The sequence below is a fragment of the Protomyctophum parallelum genome, assembly GCF_964188405.1.
Source record: "Protomyctophum parallelum genome assembly, chromosome: 12".
In the NCBI taxonomy this organism is placed as follows: Eukaryota; Metazoa; Chordata; class Actinopteri; order Myctophiformes; family Myctophidae; genus Protomyctophum; species Protomyctophum parallelum.
Window position 1 is genome coordinate 40,296,421 of NC_139712.1, and position 21,092 is coordinate 40,317,512.

Consider the following 21,092-nt stretch of genomic DNA (forward strand, 5'->3'; position numbering starts at 1 on the left):
GCAGCATATCAGTGGAAATCAAAATTGTTTATACAAATTATGACCGGGTTATATCTTTCTATAGAATTGGCTTGCATTAGGATCACAAAAATAAATGTTTCCTGGAAGTTTCTGCATGCTAACGTCACTCTTCAGTGGTACGCCCATTATGACTGGCCAGTGCCAACAGAATTTTGGATATTTATGCCAGGGTCATAGCCAGCAATTCTGGGCCCTATGAAAAGATATACTTACTTACTATATTGATTATGACATTGATACTGTTATGTGGGCCCCAATGAATCAATATCACCTTTCCTTGAGCAAGAACAAAATAAACCAAAGTAATACTGTACCGGATAAGTCATTATATGCATGGTATAAATATAAACATTTTATTTAGGTGTGCTCACAGTGGTTCTCAAAGTGGGGTTTGGTGACCGTCAGGGGTCCTTGAGGGGGTTCCAAGGGGTCCCCAGCAAATGTAATATAAGCATTAAAATCAGTTTAAACACTTTAACCCTAATAGCTGATCTACAAGCTCACAACTTGTGTGCATACTGTTATGGCTCCCTAGACAGTTTCTTTATTTTTCAATCATGAGTGATGTTTCGAGATAATGCGCTTCTTCAGACTGGGCTCCGTCTGAACAATCCTCCTTCCACTCCATCTGAACAAGAACATGGGCTGACAAACTGACTAAAGGGTCAAGAGTATGCGGCTCACCTTTGTAATGTTTTTTTGTAATATTTGAATACAAATCTTATGGAGGCCCATTTGTGGCCTTATTATTTTTCATTAAACAACGTTTAACAACATTAAACTCACTTTGCCTCTCTTGCATGCACATACCCAGCTCTTTACAGGTTTCTATATAGGGTGAGTGTGACTAGTTTTGGGACTGTCAAATGTGTCAATCCTTAGTTGAACATGGCTTATAACACCACAAGATTGTCACCACAGTAATCAGATCTTTAGTCACCTAAATGAGATTGACCTTCTGGATTAAATAAGTTTAAATAATGCAACGACTCAGAAGAGCCAAAGCTTCCGACTTGAAATGGCCAACTCAGCAGTTCAGTTCAGTTTTGTAAATGCATCAGCAAGCAATACATAACTTGTGTTAGTTCAGTTAACCACCTGAACCCTAGCATCCCTATTCTGGTCATATCAATCACAACGGCGAACATTCAGCAAAAATGCATCAGCCAATTTCCACAGAGATGTGTAGTCAGAGAAGAAATATATACAGTGTGTAATTTTACAAACACAATAAGCCCAAGTTGAATTAAAAGTGAATCTTTACTTTTATTGATTATGAAAATGAACAGGCACCTAGAACATGGAGCTTGAACATCCCAGAAACAAATTTTCCAATATAAATAACAGCACACCCCCATTAGTGATGATCACTCACAAAATTCAAGCTAAGAATTCAAACTACAATGAAAGAAAAAGTAAAAATGAAGAAAAACAAAACGAGACATCCAGAATCTTGTCATATATTCACTCTGATCTACTGTCCATTGGTGAAGGCTCTCCTGTCCCTGCTCTAATGCCATTGTGTCTGTATTTACACATTTCAATCCTGCCCTTTCTCACTTCACGGCAACAGCATAGTATACAGTGAAGCAAATACAAAAATCATTGGTTAAATATATGTCTGTCGTCTTTATGTAATCAAGAGTTTTAGATAGCAGTGTGCTGTGGTAATCTCCTCTACAGTATATTTTCACATTCACTCAAGACTCATTCAAGATAAACTCGACTAGACCCATGGACATAAAAGCAAATACAAATAACCCAGGATGGAAAATTCAAGTATTCCCAAATGGATGGCGACAAAACAAAAAGTATTTCTATAGGAATGGAGTGATTATTGTCTGAAATGACAAAGCCACACGGCCTCCAACAAGTGAAGGTTGTAAATTAAATAAAAAGGTTTCATAAAACTCATTACAAAGCATTGATAGACACGTGGTTGTTGCCATGTGTTGCCAATATGAAATGAGCAAGGTTTAAACTGCATGCATCCCCACTGTAAAACTACTAAACCTTTTGACCAACAATTGGGTTGTTGACTCACTTGACTGTACATATCTTACTTAGCAAAAGATGCTGACAAACTTTCAAAGTCATAAAGCACTCCTATAGTCATTCTGCTATAAAGTAAATTCACCCAATGTTAATTTCCGTCACATCATCCAACAAAGACTTATATACACAATAGTTGTCAGACAGTCTCTTTTGGTGAAAATATAGTTAAATTCAAAATATCTGATAGTAATCTTTTTAGAGGTGATCTCTTTATTGAAAAAAGTACCTGAGCCAAAACTCTGACCAGGGGGAACCACGAAAGCCTTACCTTTAAGATTATATTATCTTTTCACCATTCACCAACATTAGAATTCTGGAGATTATAATAGATTTTTAAATTAAATAAACATAAATAAACAATTCAAACATACCGGGTCCATCGCAGACTCCCCCATCTCAAAGAATCAGCTATCTTAAAAACTGAAAAGTATAAAAACTCAACATTTAAAATCAAAACATTTTATACGATAAACGCAATAATCTTAAAAAAGAAAAAGGGGGGGGGGGGGGGGGGGAGGAGTATCATACAAACAAAAATGGATCACGTGACAATGTTTTTGCAGACATTCATTACAAGGAAGTGATATTGCCCTACATCTTCTAGGCTTACAAAACAGACCGGTTAGCTATGCTGCAGGCCATCGTTACAAAGCAATGTAACGTCATAGACTACCATTATCCTGCCATAATCCTACCAGTGTCAACATTCTGTCCTACAGCAGGAAAAGCCACAATCAGGTCTCAGTTTGAAAGATAAAGTGGATAAATGTTTTCTCTTATTTTTGACTTTAGATAAATGGTTACAAACTAAAACCCTTTAACCTGAAAAGTAGCAGAGAGCTGCTTACATTACAGCTGCAAATGGGAATACCATCATAGTTGTGCCTTTGTAGATAGATACTTTCACAGTGCACATGAGTTCAAGAAAACAAGGACACCTTTTCTTGGGGTTACGATGGTCAGATCCCTTCCATAAAACTTTTAGATTTGGATTTTTCTTTTGTAGGCCCAAGCATGCAGTCATCGCTATTGCACAACACAAGGACCTTAAAATGCACCCATACACACAAAAACATAACGAGAATATTTTTTGAAAACAAGAATCCATAATAATCTCACTACAAATCCACCTTGCTTGCTGCATTACTACCTTTTTGCCAAGCAATCCTCCTTGGGTGCATATAAACGTTCCTTAATTTGTTTTCTATGTTACAACCAGCTAAATCATGCATCCAACTGCCCACGGGGAAATGCAGTCAAGAGTCTCCAGAGCATGGTGTCCATTTTTCCAGTCAAAGGTCAGAGTTCAAAGACTGAATGATTTAAAAAGTGCTTTATGTAGGTCAGTAGGACTTCTTTCTTCTAGGATTATTACAAAGTTTCTACATTAGCATGTATCATCTGTGAAAAGAAATAATAGTACTCCAGATTAGAAAAACAGTGCTCTAAGACTGCATTATGTGCAATTAGTTTCAAACCCGGATAACCTTTTCTTTCATAATCATAGTTTTCATTTCTATTTGACAAACTTCAGACAGAAAGCGTTCATTCTTACCATGATACCACCATTTTGTCTTCTTTGGATTTTTGTTACATGTTCTTACATAAAAGGAGTTATCGGGCGGTCGTCTCTGCAGAAGCATAAATAAAAGAAATAGTCATTCCATGAACATGTCCTCCATGTACCACCCATAGAAACAAGTGAAACAAGTGCTAACCATTTGTGGTTCTCAAAGCCCCCTTGAGGGGGTTGCAGGATCCCCCCCCCCCCGGCAAAATTTGTTAATTTTAACTCAATATATATTCATTGACAATTTGAAAATAGACAATCAACAAGCTCACATCGCATTGCGTTGTGAGGTTGTAGATCTGCTAGATTAAGAAAAACTTCGAACAATTTAGACAAATGTGAAATATTGTTAAAAAAAATATTTATACTGAAGCCAAATACATATTAATTTGGGGGTCCTTGACATGAAAAGGTTTGAGAACCACTGGAATAGTATATACACAGTAAAATGAAGCAGTTTAGTTAACCACCAAGACGTCACAGCGATTTCCTTACCTTCTCTTTGCAGCTGGACAACATGCTGATAATGCTAAGACAAACTGATTGCACGGAGAGTGCTGGCGACCAATCTTCTGTTAGTATAGATAGACAGATGTGACCATTGCTATACACATGGGGATGGACCGGTACATTATCTCCTGTGAACATTACCTGCAGGAAGGAAAATGGGTTTAAAGAGTGATTCAAAGGTAGACTAGAGTAACACAGTTGCAACTTCTTTCCCTTCAGAGTACTTCAACTTTCTATCTTTATTTACTTTCTTTATTCGGATCCCCAATAGCCTAGTCTTCCTAGTGCCAAACAAAAATGTATACAATAGAAACAGATAATTTAAATTTAAAACTCTGGACAGGATTGAAATGGGCTGGAATGATGATCAATGGGATTGTCCAAATTGTCTAGTATTTATTATAATTTGAAGGGTTTTTGTTTTTTTTACAGAGGGGTTAGAGCAAGTAGTAGTCACATTAATGGCAGAAAATAATGAGACTTGCTGCATAAGCTCAGGCTTAGCCCTCTACAGCAACATGACGCAGCGGGATTAGGAGAAAGAGGGGCCATTATAGGGTGAGAGAGTAATAACGAATTGGGAGGCTAGACCAGCAGAGTAAAGATAGAAATAGAAAGACGGTACATGGACATAAGTCATTAAAAAGGGGGTCGAAGGGAGAAGATATGGAAGGTGTGATGCGGAGAGAGACGGAATGCAGGGAGTTAAGAGGGAGTTGGGGAGAGTTAAGTGGTAATAATGGTGGGCAACAATGAGTAGAGGCACGCTGCACCCGACAGGGCCCCAACATGAGAGTGAGGGCCTCCCATCACGAGGAGCCAAAGAAAGAGAGGTGTAGCGATTTGAAGGGGTGTGGGGTTGAGAGATGGAGTAGAATACATCCAATGCTCAACACTTAACCACCAGAGCTTAAAGTGGTTAATGGTTAACAGTATAGCATGAACATCACAAGATGATGCCAATATCACTGGGCACTAGAGATATGGACGACTGGGTTTAAGTGGAATGATGTTTTTATTTGTGTGTGTGTGTGTGTGTGTGTGTGTGTGTGTGTGTGTGTGTGTGTGTGTGTGTGTGTGTGTGTGTGTGTGTGTGTGTGTGTGTGTGAGAGAGTGATTCAGAAGTGGGGTCTTTTAAGAACACATCACACCTCATTAAAAAGCGCAAACAGAACACAGCTGCCTTCTAAAATACGCTGAGCTTCCAAAGGTTGACAGAGATTCCAACAATGAAAGAAAGTATTAACATGGACCTCGTTTCAACAGCATAGCATGTTGCTGTTGCTTCTTTCAAATCAATGTTTATCAGTAATTGTTGTGGTAAGGAAAATTGACCTTGTCCTCTAAAAAAAATCACCATCAGTCCTCCTTTTACAACAAAGAAATGCTGTGCACAGAAATAAGTAAGTAGAACACATGTGCATCATATACACCTTCCTCCTTTACACAGGCCAATATGCTGGCACTATGTTTCTAGATGTAAATGGAGTCTCTCCAACAATGAATAAACATCTGCCCTGGATGTGGATATCTTTCACAGTACATACAAAGTGCAAAATACAGACAACTATACCACTATACCACAACTAACCAATGGGTTAGTTGTGGTATAGTGGTATAGTTGTCTGTATACCACTAGGTGTCCGCCGTGTAGCTTGCTGTAATTGTAATTTTTATAATTTTTTATGTGTAAATAAGATTGGTGGGCTGCTACCTTTAAACACACTTGAGAGAGAGAGAGAGAGAGAGAGAGGCGGCGGTGGCTCAAGGGTAGAGTGCCTGGATGGTAACCGTAAGGTTGCCAGTTCGAACCCGGGCTCCCCCAGAGTTACTGTCGAAGTGTCCTTGAGCAAGACACTGAACCCCTAATTGCTCCCGATGTGCTAGTTGGTGCCTTGCATGGTTTCCGCTGCCATCGGTGTATGAATGTGTGTGTGAAGTGAATGGGTGAATGTAATGCACAATCTCTGTAAAGCGCCTTGGATAAAGGCGCTATATAAATGCACCATTTACCATTTAGAGAGAGAGATTGAGCTTTTTTAAATGGCGGCGGTGGCTCAGGGGTAGAGTGCCTCGATGGTAACCGTAAGGTTGCCAGTTCGAATCCGGGCTCCCCCAGAGTTACTGTCGAAGTGTCCTTGAGCAAGACACTGAACCCCTAATTGCTCCCGATGAGTGAGTGTGTGAGAGTGAGAGTGAGAGTGAGAGAGAGAGATATACTTTCCCCAACGGTTTTTATTATATTTTGACACATGTAAACTTATGATTTCTCATGCCAATAAAGCTAATTTAAATTGAATTGAGTTAAGCTAATCCCTTCAAACACGTCCTCAGTGAGAGCTCCATGCTGAATCGCTTCCTACTGTAGCTACAATGTGCCCGAGCCAGAAATGATTGACCCATGTGTTTTATGTGGAATAATCCAGTTAGGAGACACATTCTTGCTTATCACAGTCGTTAATCACATCACAATCAGTTTTTCTGCAAAATAGTATTAACCATGTTCAGGATAAATACAGCAATTTAGGGTTAGCCTCAAAAGATTCTGTACATTTCCATATCGCCGGGCACAAATCTTGTATCTCTATATTAACGTTTTCTTGTAAATGAATACCTTACGTCATCGTACAATAGTATCACGCAAGATTAGTTAAAATAACAGATCTACCAGCTCACAATATTTTTGTGAGCTTTTTTAAATAGTAAACCAATGAAAAGTATTTATAAGATCGTGTGACTAAATAATAACATTGGATCCATTGGAACACAGGCATTTTTTTTTTTTTTTTTTACATCTCCTGAAAAGTAATGCTTTTGGACTTACCCAACAGCATAATAATAATAACTTGGATTTATATAGCGCCTTTCAAGAAACCCAAGGACGCTTAGACGCATATACTTTAATACTGAGATGTTTTTCCTGCAATCAACTGGATATTATCACTCATCATTCAGACAAAATGGAGTGTTACTAAGCAACATGCATTGCGTTGCATTGGAGCATGTCCTTCAGCCGAGCCAACGCTCACATCTACCCACCCATTGTTGATGTATAAACTCACTGTTGTTCCTGCTTACCTGAGGTGAATCGAAGGGATATCGACTACTAAATTTGAAAAGCAGCTGAAATTTCTCTCCTTCATAGAGTGTGCCGGAGGCTCCCTCCATATCTACAATCCACCTGAAACGAAAATGTCAATGTTATTTAACATCACTGACAAAAAAAAAAGTGGAATAGACAAGATCAGAATGTTTGTAAACAAAGGGGTATTTCCCGGTAGAAATGTATATACCGGTATACAGTATACAACTATATATAAATTATACCTGGGCTGGAAATACATTTTTGATTGTAGAGATGTCATGATGAGTATAGAGAACGAATAATATGTCAAAATGTCTAATGGTCATATAGAATATCTGGATTGTCAGCCATTAGCTGGGGCATAGCAAAGATGGACAGAAATTTGGATCATTCTACCAGTTCCCAAAACTGGATTGACAGGATTTCAAAATCGCTACTTGGCAGGCACTGGCTCCATTAGTAGCCCACTAACTGGTCAGGTCATTCAAGTAGAACCAGTCCTTCACCTGAGCACTATTGTCTTTACGTAGATAAGCGGCAGCCATGAAATTACAAAGAAATCCAATAAGAGGGCCAATAACACAGGGGTCATCATCAATGCCATCATTTTTGAGTGGTGCAACCACTCCCTTACGGAGCTATGTGTGTGGGTGGCTGGGTAGCTGGCTGACTGGGTATGAGCACGAAAACAACATGGTTGTTTTTCACCACCTGTGCGCAACCTAACGCACACACAAACACACACGCACGCACATATTAACTGTATATATGATACTTTCGGGTGTACCAGTACAGTACAGTGACAGTACAGTACAGTAGAGGGACTGCTGCACGGTAACTCTGTCATTTCTCAACCATTTCGGACGTGGGTGGCACGCCGGAACCGGAACCCAGGAAACCCCCCCCCGGAAACCCCCACACGGAGTTGCACCACTCACACAGGTGTGATTTTTTTTGCATACCAAAGAGAAACCAATCAGCTTGTGAGTGACTGTAGTGAAATTGTTTTAGTGAAAGCCTCTAGCCTCTGTGTGTGTTGCCATTTTCACTCAGTAATTTGCTGTTTGTGCACCTTTTTTTTTTCTTACCCATATATTCACACACCATATGCAATAGGGCTAATTACATAATTGCACATCACATCTTTTCTTTTCAACTACCTAGAAGGGACGCATCTCTTATGCCTAAACAGCCTTTTCACAGACCATGTGCAGGCTGACATGTACCATGCATCATCTCTGTTAATTCAAAATACTAGCGTCTACTGTCTAGTTATTGCCTGGTTAGGGCCAAAGACCTTAGAGGGGGAGAAAATGGAACATTGATAGCAGCACACCACCACACAATCTCTGACCCAATTTGCTTCCATGCAGCCCAGATATGACACTAGAGAGCCAGTGGACTTGCGGCTGTTGTTCCGTTGTTAACTTGTTATAGAGCCTTGTGTCTCTTTCCCGTGTAGCCAGAAGCAATTTAGCATTGAGGTCTACACAGAAGGTCAACCCTGTTTAATACTTCATCCATTTAGTTGCAGACAGTCGATCAGCATTGGTATAGTGTCAGCAGCATTCCATTCCTTACTGGAGGGAAGCATAGAGTCAGATAGCATCGCTGTGCATGATGCCTGGGCTACACCTGATCCACTCCACTCCGCTGATCTAAAAACTGTAGAGGACTCTAAGGACAGTCTTCTCAGCTTGCTCAAATATTCCCCATAGTAAAAAGATTACATGGGACAACAAAAAAAACACAGAGCTATTTCGTGAAAGTAAGTGGAAGTACAAAGCAAGCTAAGTGACAGGGTCTGTGCAACACACACACACACACAGGAAGTATCTCTGAATGCTTTGCAGTGAATTGTTCCTTCCTAATTTCATTGTCAACCTCTGCAAACTGTGCTCTCACGTATTCAACTATAATGACATTGTGAAACATTGAGCACCGCCCAGAGACAGAGTACTATGTAAACAAATAATAATGAACTGAAAACTCATGGTCACCTTATCACTGTTGCATGCACAACATTGACAGCCATAAGTTTCAGTCACTGACTGTTACAAAAAAGGACAAGGTTAGCTTGAAGGTCAAGCAAAGTGCCTTAATTCAAAAGGATCCGTGGAATAAAAATAACAAAAACTATTAAAAAAACGATGTAAGCACTGCATAGGAGTAGAACTGTGGAAGCAAAACACCCACTAATCACAACAGAAATGTCCACGCTGGAGTTGAACAGACAATGACGCATCGTATATAAAATATACCATCACAAAACAAGGATACATACTGAACTCGCAAGCTGAACTAGTCCAGAGAATTGTGTAACCATGGCACCATTCACAAAAGAAAAAACATCAGGATGATAGTATTGCTATGAGGAAACCACGCAATTATAAATGTTTCAATGCTACTGTTTGCTACAACACAAGGGCGACATTTAAAAACAACTGAAAAGCATTCCTGACAAGCAAGACTAGTAGTAGATTCTTATCTGAATGACGGCCACACTTTTACTCGAGTACATCTGCAAGGTCATGTCTCGATTCCTCTTTACTGCTCACCAGACACAATCTGACTCAGGCAGCAACAATAGTAACCACTGGGTTTCAAGGGGACATCAGGCACACAGACATGAAGGTCAGCTAAGCAGTCTCTGTTCCTTGCTACACTAGCCTCTATGCTGCTCACATGCCAAATTGTTAAATATTTTATAAGGGGGTGCTAGTGACACTGCACATTAGAGGTGCTCTAGTGAGGGCCCTGAGTAGCCGCAGACGCCAGGATGACCCCAACACTTTGTCATCAATCATGGCTGTCTGGGTACAACACGCATAGTTACCTAGAATTAGCCTAGTGTATGTCTTTTTGTATGTCGTCATCGCCGCCATCAAGACAAATTTCGGGCAAATAAAGTAAACCTTAACCTTGAACAGTGGTTCTCAAAGTGGGGTCCAGGGGTCCCCTGCTAAGTTAGTTAATATAGCATTACAAACAGTTCAACCACTGACCTACAATACCATTTTAGAGGAATACTACTAGAGCTGCTTCTTCTTATCTATACAGTAAAAGTAGCACCAGACATGGTGGCACAGCTGTCCCAATCACAACAATGCAAGATACTAGACCTTTTGGATTCATGTGCAGGTTTTAAATGTAAGTGAATATGAAGTGTAGTATGATCTTCTTTTTTAAAGAGTGAGTGAGTGAGAGAGTGACATTTATTTTCATCAATACTTACTGCGTAATAGTGTTCTGTACACTCTTCTCATTAAGTGTCATTCCTGGAGGTGGATCATTTTGCAGAGCTAACAGTTCCTTTTGTAGCCTTTTCTGTTATAAAGAGCAGATATTATAAAGTTACTTACATGTTGCCTAAACATACATAAGGACATACATAGACGTCGCAGCGGCCACACTACTAGTAAACAGTGCCACTTTAGGTCACCCAGTGGTGTTGCAGCTGTCCGTACGTACATACAGCTCCATCTCAATTAATATTGTAACATTTTCTTTCTTCCGTAATATAATTCAAAAAGTGAAACTTTCATATATTCTCAATTCATTGTGCATAAAGTGAAGTATTTATAACCTTTTTTTGTTTTAATCTTGATGATTAAGGCGTACAGCTCATGAAAATAAAAAAATCCTATCTCAACAAACAAAAAATAACCATCTGAACAGTATATTAATGTACCAATATGCAGTAAATACTTGGTCGGAGCTACTTTTGAACAAATTATTTTATCAATGGGGCGTGGCATGGAGGTGATCAGCCTGTGGCACTGCTGAGGGGTTATGTTATGGAAGCCCATGTTCGTTTGATAACAGCCGTAAATTAGCCAGTTGGCTGGTCAGACTCAGTTAAGCACAGTAATACCATGGTCAGTACACCAATTACTAGTAGTTTTGGCTCTGTGGGATGCTGCTTGCAGAAGAAAAATAATAATAATAAAGTAATCTAGAAGTAAAAAGTCACGTGGACCCCCATGAGTTTTGCAGGGGGTCCCCAGAAAAATGAGTTAATATTGAATCAGTTTAACCACAAAACCCTATACATTGGCTATTTGAAAATAGCCTATCTAATATGAGCTTGTACATCTGCGATTTTCAAAGAAATCTTGAAATAATGTGGAATGTTTTAACACTCTTTTCAGATGGGTCAAAAATGCATAATAATTTGGGGGCCCTTACATGAAATTTGTGAGAACCACTGCAGTTGTACGTAATATAACTTATGAAGCCAATACTTTCAATTCAGTATCTCTGGGTCGACTCGTTCGATTCAATACTAATAACATCAATTGCGCAGTGTCGATGTCAAAACACACAGCCAAGAACGTTGTGGCTTAAACAGCCAAACAAATAAAGTGTCGAGAGCACGGGGATAAGAATACCAACACAATGTAACACTTTGTAACACGTACAAGTATATAAACAATAATGTTTTAACTCTAGAATAGATATTTCCAGATCAGCGGGTGGTCAACAGTTAGCTGGAGGCTAACAGCGTTTTATTTATATAATATATAGGCTATATAGCAATGTATTCACTTTTTTTTTTTACACAAGATCCCAACTGAAATGTCAACTTTTATTCGAGCTTAAATGACGAAGAAAAAAAATATATATACGTACGGTGTGTGTATTATATTCTATCTCGTGATGATGAAGTGAGAATGATCCCTAAAGCCTTTAGGCTCAATGGTGAAATTGGTGATGATGACGGGCTAGCTAGGTTAGCCCGACAGCTAAACGCACAAATACAAACACTTCAACCAAACACTGTCACGCGTATTATCTTCATATGGTTTATGACGCAGAACGCAGATGAAGCGGACATGTCGTCTAAAAGTAAAGAAGCCAGTGCGGAATAGATTCACGCGTTTACTAATAATAAATGTTCGCTCGCTGTCAGATCTGTTCTTACCTGCATCGACGCCATGTTGGAAACCCCCCTGCATCAGCATGAGGTATGTTTTACCTTGAAACGGTAGGCGTGCGTTCGCAAGTTTTTGTATGTGCCATGATGGTAGCTCTGGTCTAATAGCTCTAGCGAAGCAGCATTAGAGCTATGGATCAGAGCTAGTGCCATGGGATGATGGGTGCTCCCATACAACGTTTATTTGGGTTAAATGTTTCAAATCTATTGCAAGTTTTAAAAAAAAGTAGATATTTACAATTTACAATTTAGGCATTTAGCAGACGCTCTTAATCTAGAGCGACTTACAATAAGCAAGAACAAAAGCATGGGAATACATCACAAAAAAACATTTATCATAAAACATGCGTAAGCTAAGAAAGTAACAGTGGAATATCTATATTATGAGACTATACATATAAACTATATATATATACTACTATGCTATACATATGTACTATGGCGTGCTATGACTATATACAATGCAATTATAGTGCCGTCTACATAACATGCTATAAGTCTGTATCAGATGCTATCTAAGATAATATTTCAAGATTTGCTTATTTTAAATAAGTAAGTAAATCTTAGGCAACCGTGAACCCATATTTATAAATAAGTGGACCCCACTTTCAGAACCACAGTCACTTTATTTATAGAGTGCTGTGCCATACACTGTGACACAGGTAATATTATGCATCTATATAACACATTTCTATGGCATTGATTGATTGATTGAAATCTTTATTAACAGTTTGTAGAATTTACAGTACATTTTAAGCACAAACTCAATACAAAGACTGTCAACTGTGAGTGGACGACCCAATTAAGCATTACACTTGTTTACAACAGGGTCCACATTGTTCAATTCATGCCTTACAAGGCAGAAGAAAATACCCAGAGCAGCAACGCCACAACCTTACGTCATGGTGTCACATGGCGTTGGTGTTGTTTTGACACAACGAAATAAGCTGCTTGCGCTCCGTTTGTTTGACAGAGAAAAATTATGTCTTGTCGTCACCCCTCATCGTACACCCCCCCCCCCCCCCCCCCCCCTACCCCCAAGGGTGTTTTGTACGAAAAAGTGTACAGAGCTGAAGGCCACGGCGATGGGGGTAGGGGTCAATGACCTCTGACGTCAGTCACGTCACGCATAGATAATGATCCAGATTCAGTTAAACCAGTGGTCCTTGAGGGAGTTCCAGGGGATCCCCAGCTGGAACCAAACCCTTATGGACTGTAATGTACACTCTCTGAGTTAAAGTAACGTTGATTTTACAATATAAAGTGGGGTCCCAGAGATAGAAATGCCTGGAGGTCCGTAGCTTAATGCAGGTCAAACTGGAGGTCCTTAAACATTTTAAATGGTTGAGAATCACTGCTTTTGATTGAAGTAGTTTTTAGCAAACAGAATTTGCAGAATTACCGTACATTTCAAGCACATCTCAATACAAAAACTGAGTGGACGACATCATAAAGCATTACACTTGTTTACAAGACGATCCACCATGTTCAATTCATCATCACATTTAGAGACGTACAAATATACACTTCTATAAAGCCAAAAACAGGAAATCATCATGGTAAAAAGGGGGAAATAACATATAGAGTGGAAAAGGGGTGGGTGGGGGATTCAGATTGGGGCGTTCCACATTTTTGTGGCATAGGAGCGAAATGAATTTAGTTCCTTGTTTGTGCCGAATCTGGGTTGCAGATGTTGTGGGTGTGGACTTCATTGACATTAAGGAAGTATTTAGACAGGTACATGGGTATCTTGTGGACGATGCTGTACTCTGTCTTCAACCCTAAGTCATTTCAGCCTGTCAAAGTGGGCAGGGGTGAGGTGGGTGAGGCCCAGTAGTAGCCTGACCAGTTTATTTTTGGGCCTTTGAGGTGCTGGTAGGCTACCAAGAGGTGCATGCATAGTCGAAGAAACCTTGTATGAGGGCTCCTGTTAGGGTCTTCAAGGTGTTTTTGTTGACCAGTGAGGAGATCCTGTATAGGAATCTTGTTCTTTGGTTGACTTTTTTTGATTACGTTGGTGGCCATTTTATCACTGGAAAGATTTGCCTCCAGGATGGAACCTATAGGACCTTAGTCCCTATCTTTTCAAATGGTGGTCCGTGAGTTAAAAACCATAACCTTGATTTACATCAAACTCTGAATACTTAAATTAAATAAACACAATGCTACTGCACTGGACCAGATACAAGTGTAATGCTTAATTGGGTCGTCCACTCACAGTTAACAGTCTTTGTATTGAGTTTGTGCTTGAAATGTACTGTAATTCTGCAAACTGTTAATAAATATTTCAATCAATGCTCCTGCAATAGAAGTGTATATTTGTATTTTGTATGTCTTTAAATGTTCTGATGAATTGCAAATAGAGGACCCTGATGTAAACAAAACAAGTCTTAGTGCTTTTCATGGTTCCGTCCTCAAAGTAGCAGTTTTTGTATTGAATTGTGCTTTTGTTTGCAATGTACCCAGGTCATTCTACAGAAAACTGTGAAATAAGTCTCAATCAAAATTGTGTCTGAGAACTTAATGCAAATTGTGTTTAAACAAAAATGTCATGTTCACGACTCCCCACTGACATCCAATGGAGTAGCTCATAAGTTACACCATATTCATTGTTTTATAATGGACATTGTCATTACACTGCCCACCGTAAAGCCTGACGTTTATTCCAGGAGTTTTTCCATGCACTCTCAAAAAATGCTTGCTCAATGCTCAGGGTGGGACAATGTCAGGTCTGTGTACTTTGTAGTGTCTTGAGACTTGCTGTGATTTTGACTATTGAACTTGAATCGAACAGTGAGCTCAAGGGGACCATCAGCTCATACATCCAGACTGAATTCCAGAAATGGTAAACACCAGTCTATTAAGGTTCACACAAGTATACAGTATTATTTCTCTGGAACATATAGTGTAACACGTACAAACCTTTACCTTCCTGGCAGAGGTGCAGTTTATTACCACATAAGGACATGGAGAGATTATCAGCAATCTTGACTGAATCCACTTGATCACCTAGCAGGCTATATTCCAATTCAAGACAGCAAACTGAACTAATATGCTCGTTTCTAAATGGCTGGAAAGATTGGAATGACTGGGCAATGTCTGCCAGAGATAGACATGTATACTTTTCAAGTAATTTATTATCTTGCAATAGTAATTCTAAAATGTAAGTGTTCTACTCAAGTTCAATTGTTGCACCTGATCTTCTCTATGAATAAAATCAAGTTATGCTTTCCATGAGATTCCTCTGGAATAGCAACACAGTGATGCTTCTCCACAACAAAAAGTGATATTTAACAAATAATCCACAAACAGTATTCCCTAATAAGGTATATGATTTGTTGATAATTTAGGATATTATATCTGCAATATCACCAGCAGCAGTTGCAAAACGATAATTAAGCTCAATTTATAGTTTGCTTGACGGTATAGCTCAACAATAAATTTCAGCGAGCAACAGTCATATGACTTAAACTAGGCATTACATTGTAAATAAATTGGCAGAACATAACGGAACCAAAGGTATCTCCTTGTGTACATGGTATAAAAAGTCAAATGAACACAGCAATCCATATCAAACAAGGCAGCATTAGCACCAAAAGGCTCACCAAACAATGATTTATTAAGATGTAAGTGAATTCTAGCGATAACCACATTTTGTAACTTTCTGAGGTTCCTGTGCAGCCTGCCATACCTGTTTATTATATTAAAATGAAAGTCTTTACCACCAATAAAATAAAAACAGAAAGTCATGTGCAAAATGATGAACAATCACATACATGTTGTGATATACCCATTCATTTCCCCCCCCTCTATGACATACATACATGGCAAAAGTAGTTAAATAGTCAAAAAACAACAAAACAAATCTAAAAATGTTTAAGCCACTACATTTATCTCTTTATCCGTTTTAACAATCCAAGAAGTTGGCAGCCATGAGCAGTTCCAGTGCGATTTCCGGAGCAATGGGGAATTCAGGAATTTCCGTAGAGCTGTTGGTGTAGCGGACCTTGTAGGTGAAGTACATGCAGACCTTGGATAGAACATGAGAGGGGATCTCCCTGAAGTTCACTTCATTGGTTTCATTCTCCGCAAACTGGCCTGGATGGAGAAGATTAGAAGTTATGAGCTCCTGCAAAGATCCAGCATCAAAACTAGAGGTTTTCCAAATGTATGTCAAGTCAACATTAAAGGACGATTCAAATTCCTGTAAGTCAGTGGTTCCCAAACAATAGGACAGGAGTCTCAGGACCCTTTTGGGATCACACACACACACACACACACACACACACACACACACACACACACACACACACACACGTATGGGTCGCAAGTATATAGGCCTACCTCTTTTTTCATTCCATACACATTTTAATTATTTCAGAAGGATTTCTAAAAACAAATTCATGAAACTATTTAGTACCGTAATTTCCGGACTATAAGCCGCAGCTTTTTACCCATGATTTGAACCTGCGGCTTATACAACGGTGCGGCTAATCTATGGATTTTTACAGCTAACGCAGAGCCATCTCAGGCTCTGAGCTAACGTAGCTGCGGTTTATAGTCCGGTGCGGCTTATAGTCCGGTGCGGCTTGTATATGGGATTTTCCCTAAATTTGGCTGGTGCGGCTTATATTCAGGTGCGGCTTATAGTCCGGAAATTACGGTAGTCTGGGTTCTGGGGAGACATTGAATGTGGCTTTCAGGTCTCAAGCTAAAAAGTTGGGAACCACTGCTGGTATATTTTGAATTCCACAACTCAATATTAAGTTACCTCCTCCTCAGATCAATAATAGTTTGTCCCTCATCTAGGGTTAATTTGTTCTTCTAGATTCTAGAACAAAATTAACCCAAGCAAGTTGTTCTGCTAAAAAACAAATCAAGATCTTATGTGATCCAATACCACCCGAAAATATATATAAAATGGGATCATGGTGCCACCAAGTGGACAAACGGGTTCAGTGGACAACACAAGACCATAGGTTTATAATCTCCTGCACCATTAATTATTCAAGGATTCCACAAACACAATAAGTTAAGACTTTAGAAATATGGATTTAATGGACAGGGTTTCCACAGAATCTGCAGAAACCCTGAAAACTAAGGCTAATACCAAGCAAATTTCTCACACCTTAATCACCATACATGTAGGTTAACTGAATTTGTTATGCTGTTGTATGATAGAATTTGAGGTGGTTGGTACCGTTTAGTGCTCAGTGATTCTTAAAACAACAATGCTACACCTTACAGCTTGCCATTTTTGGCATCTAGGCCAGGGGTGTCAAACGGGGGGCCTGTGAAATGGGTCTGATCCAGCCTGGTGGTGATTTTGAGAAAAATCCAAGACCATTATTCTGCATCTGTACAACAGATCTCAGTCCCTGCTGCATGGTGTGCCAACAGCTACAGTACTTGTGGAGACAAACACACCCGACACCCCAGTCTATCAAACCATCATTGTACTCTTTTCAGTTAGTGCATGTCGCTCACAGGAATACAACATGGAAAGCTACTACCAAGACAATGTATCAAAGCTGAAATGAGTTACAGAGCAAGCAACATGAAGGCTGCAAATAAGAGCATGCCAAAGTTGTGTAGACTAATCCAATCCAGTATTGCAATTGGCTAGAATTACATTTATAACGATTGCAAGCCTAGTATGACGCCAACCAATAGGGGAAAAACCACGGACGGGACTTGACAAGGGTGAATTTGCTAAACTAGATCAATTTTAATATGTTGAATCTAGTGTTGCAACACCAACCATTGACAGCCCATACATGCAAACAGAAAAGTCCTATCTGATTGCATTATACTACCTTAAACTCTCCAACATTGCAGTTGTACAAATACTTGAATTATCCTCCTATCTGCCTTTGTTTCTGAAAAATCCACTGTAGAAATGTTATGAGCTACTTCCTGTCAAGGAATTCCATGCATGTTATTATTTTTCTAGTGTTAGTTTGGGAGCGCTTCAATAACGCAACCGCCTGCTGCCTCCTGCATTATGTCTTTATGTGCAATTACAAAACAGGACCGGTGAGTGATTTCCAACAAGCACTTTCAAACTCGAACACTTGGACTCAGCATGTGTAGCGGAGACGACCCAACCATAGAGGTGATTATTTCTGTCATTATTAAGTACAGAGCCATAGCAGGATGCAATTCTTTGGATTCTTCTGTACTTCTTTGGATGCTCACCTGGCCCGCTCAGCATGGCTTTGATGGTCCCGGATGTCAAGGCATGTTCTCTTTTCACAATAAATTCATGGCCATCTGAAGAGATCAACTTCACATACATGGCATCTGGCCCCTCACAGCCACCATAGGTCTTCTCTTCACCGTCTGCAAGATGACAACAACAGCTGAGCAACTGCAATAGCCATATGCTGAAGTGCTAGATAAATAAACACTGTCAATGGGTCTACTAGGTGTAGAACGGTCAAAAATAAAGGGATGGTGTGTGTGGTGCTGCAATGGATGGCATGGCAGCTGAGCTGAATTCAGTGTGCATACAATTGCAGCTAAATTATAGTGCTATCAAAGCACTAAATGTTAGTCAATCTCAACACATTACTTACCCATTATGTCTGGAATAGATGTCCTTTAATCCTGAAAAGTCACAAATTAGACAAGACACAAAAGGAGTCATTTGGAGATCGCAGATGGTTTGGATGCTGATCATGTTATTGTAATAACCATGGTAACGCTACACAGTAAAATCTGTGTTTTTTTAATCCATGTCTGACACCGATAGTGTACAAATGTAACCAAATGGGACCCGTATGGTCGACTGTAACTAACGTAACTCAGAGTGTATGAACTCGCAGAGTAAAACAGGCAGGATTTCACCTAGCCTAGATGTTTTTATAATGGGATGAATCTAGAGTTGCAACAAGCTCCATCCACTTCCTATTCATCATTTTTGGTTTGTGATCTGCTTGTCTTAAACGACGTTAAACTCACCAACATTGCAGCTGTAGTCCAAGCTTGAATTATCCTCTTTTAATCTGCCGAGCTTGTTTTTCATAAAAATCCACCGTAGAGATGTTATGAGCTACTTTCTGTCAAGACATCCTCTGCAAGTGATTCTTTTTCTAAGTGTTGCAACGTCGTTTAAGACAAGCAGATCACAAACAAAAAATGATGAATAGGAAGTGGATGGAGCTTGTTGAAACTCTAGATTCATCCCATTATAAAAAAATCTAGAGTTGCAAATTGCGGCTAGATTTCACCAGGCCTAACATGATTAATTGTTTTCTTTTAGCCATGATAACTAAGCAGACAGGGTTAACTTCGCTAATGGGGGCAGCCATTACAGTTTACTTAAACATTTGATAACCACCGCTGTCGTCTTACATTTTGATACAACACGTTCCATCTGAAACCTGATAAACGATGGATCGCTCACTAATTCACCACTGATATGATATCGAAGCCTGGAATGCTAGTTACAGCTAGCGACGACGGCTAGTTAGCCAAGAAGAAAACTCTTTTAATCTTCCCGATCTATAATAGTTCAGTGATTAACAGAATGTCAAGATGGACGACGGAAAAATCATTGCATCACAGTACATACAAGGTAAAACGGCGAGGATGGTTATTATGATTTATTTCTATTATTATAATAACAATTCTTACCACACCGGGAGTCAGCGGGCTGGGTTTGCTTTCAGCTGCTAAAAAGCTAAGGAGGACACACCGGAAGCTGTTTTAATAAAAACATTGGCGTGCGCCGTCAAACCACTTCCGTGGAGCCTCAGATGTCTAGAATAAATGTCCGCTTTTAATAATCTGATTGATTCTTAGTTTAAAGTGTCATGCTTCCGAAGAAGCCCAGCCCATATGGATTTACAGGACACTTATTTTTTACAGTTTACATAAACATGACAATAAAGGACAATAAACCGACGTGACAGGTTGCAAACAATGATCAAGTGAATACTAAACTTACACCCAAGATTCTTACAAAGCAGATTACATAATATACCAACATAAAATCAAATAATAATAAAATAAATAAATATGCTATAATTGCATAAATGGTATCTCTTGTTCTGTGCAAAGAAAAAGACGATGCAGATCTCGGCATCTCACAATTGGGCTGAGATAACAAGGCTGGTCCTACAGGTGGCGCTTGTGTTAAAGATTCGTGTCTCCGACTGTCCCCCTGGCAGGGCCTGGCTGGCTCCACAGTAGATGAGCTGGAACAGGTGCTGATTAAACATGACAGAGACCTTCTGTGGGCCCATAAATCTAAACCCATGGGAGAGCGAGATAGAGAGAGAGAGAGAGAGAGAGAGAGAGAGAGAGAGAGAGAGAAGGAATGAGTGTGAAGGAATGTTTGCTACTCCATCACGCATTATCCACGAGTCCACGACTCACATCAAGAAATTGAAAATAAAACCAAAATATTCATAAGAAATGTACAGTGGTGGTGGTGGTGGTGGACAAAGTAGGCTACTCAAATGTTATAGGCCTACTTAAGTAAAAGTATCAATACTGCAATGTAGATCATTATGTACTCCTTTACAAGTAAAAGTTCTGTATTCAAAATATACTCAAGTAAAAGTACAAAAGTATCGTCATCAAAATGTAGCTACTACTTAAAGTAATAAAAGTAAAAGTACTCATATTGCAGAATGTCCCATTTCACAAGTTCAAAATGTGTATACAAAATCTTTTGAAAATAGCAGATCTGCAACCTCACAATGCGTCGCATCGCGACACATTTTGAGCTTGTAGATCTGCTATTTTAGGCAAAATATAGGGTTGAAGCATAGTGTATGTTTTCTAGTAACTATTAACTTAAGTTTTTAAATAATTGTAGTGTAGTAAAAGTACAATATTTGCCTCTGATGTGTAGTGGAGTAGAAGTAAAAGTATTGGGGCTAATCTAGGCTAATGTTCCCCCCAGA

At 39.4% G+C, this 21,092-nt stretch overlaps 2 protein-coding genes across 2 annotated transcripts; both read right to left on the reverse strand.

Annotated features, from left to right (window-relative positions):
- Window positions 1–1,267: 1,267 nt before the first annotated feature.
- Window positions 1,268–12,188, reverse strand: ube2wb (ubiquitin conjugating enzyme E2 Wb). Its single transcript, XM_083778092.1, has 6 exons — window positions 12,166–12,188; window positions 10,477–10,568; window positions 7,235–7,337; window positions 4,142–4,297; window positions 3,632–3,707; window positions 1,268–3,477 (listed from the first exon to the last, which is right to left on the reverse strand). The coding sequence occupies exons 1-6, from the start codon at window positions 12,178–12,180 to the stop codon at window positions 3,464–3,466; spliced, it is 456 nt and encodes a 151-aa protein (XP_083634218.1). The 5' UTR covers window positions 12,181–12,188; the 3' UTR covers window positions 1,268–3,463.
- Window positions 12,189–15,775: 3,587 nt separating this feature from the next.
- On the reverse strand, window positions 15,776–19,879 carry eloca (elongin C paralog a). The gene is made up of 4 exons (XM_083778104.1): window positions 19,816–19,879; window positions 18,756–18,786; window positions 18,376–18,519; window positions 15,776–16,275 (listed from the first exon to the last, which is right to left on the reverse strand). Exons 2-4 carry the CDS (start codon window positions 18,757–18,759, stop codon window positions 16,085–16,087), a joined length of 339 nt encoding a protein of 112 aa, XP_083634230.1. The 5' UTR covers window positions 18,760–18,786; window positions 19,816–19,879; the 3' UTR covers window positions 15,776–16,084.
- Between the last annotated feature and the right edge of the window lie 1,213 nt (window positions 19,880–21,092).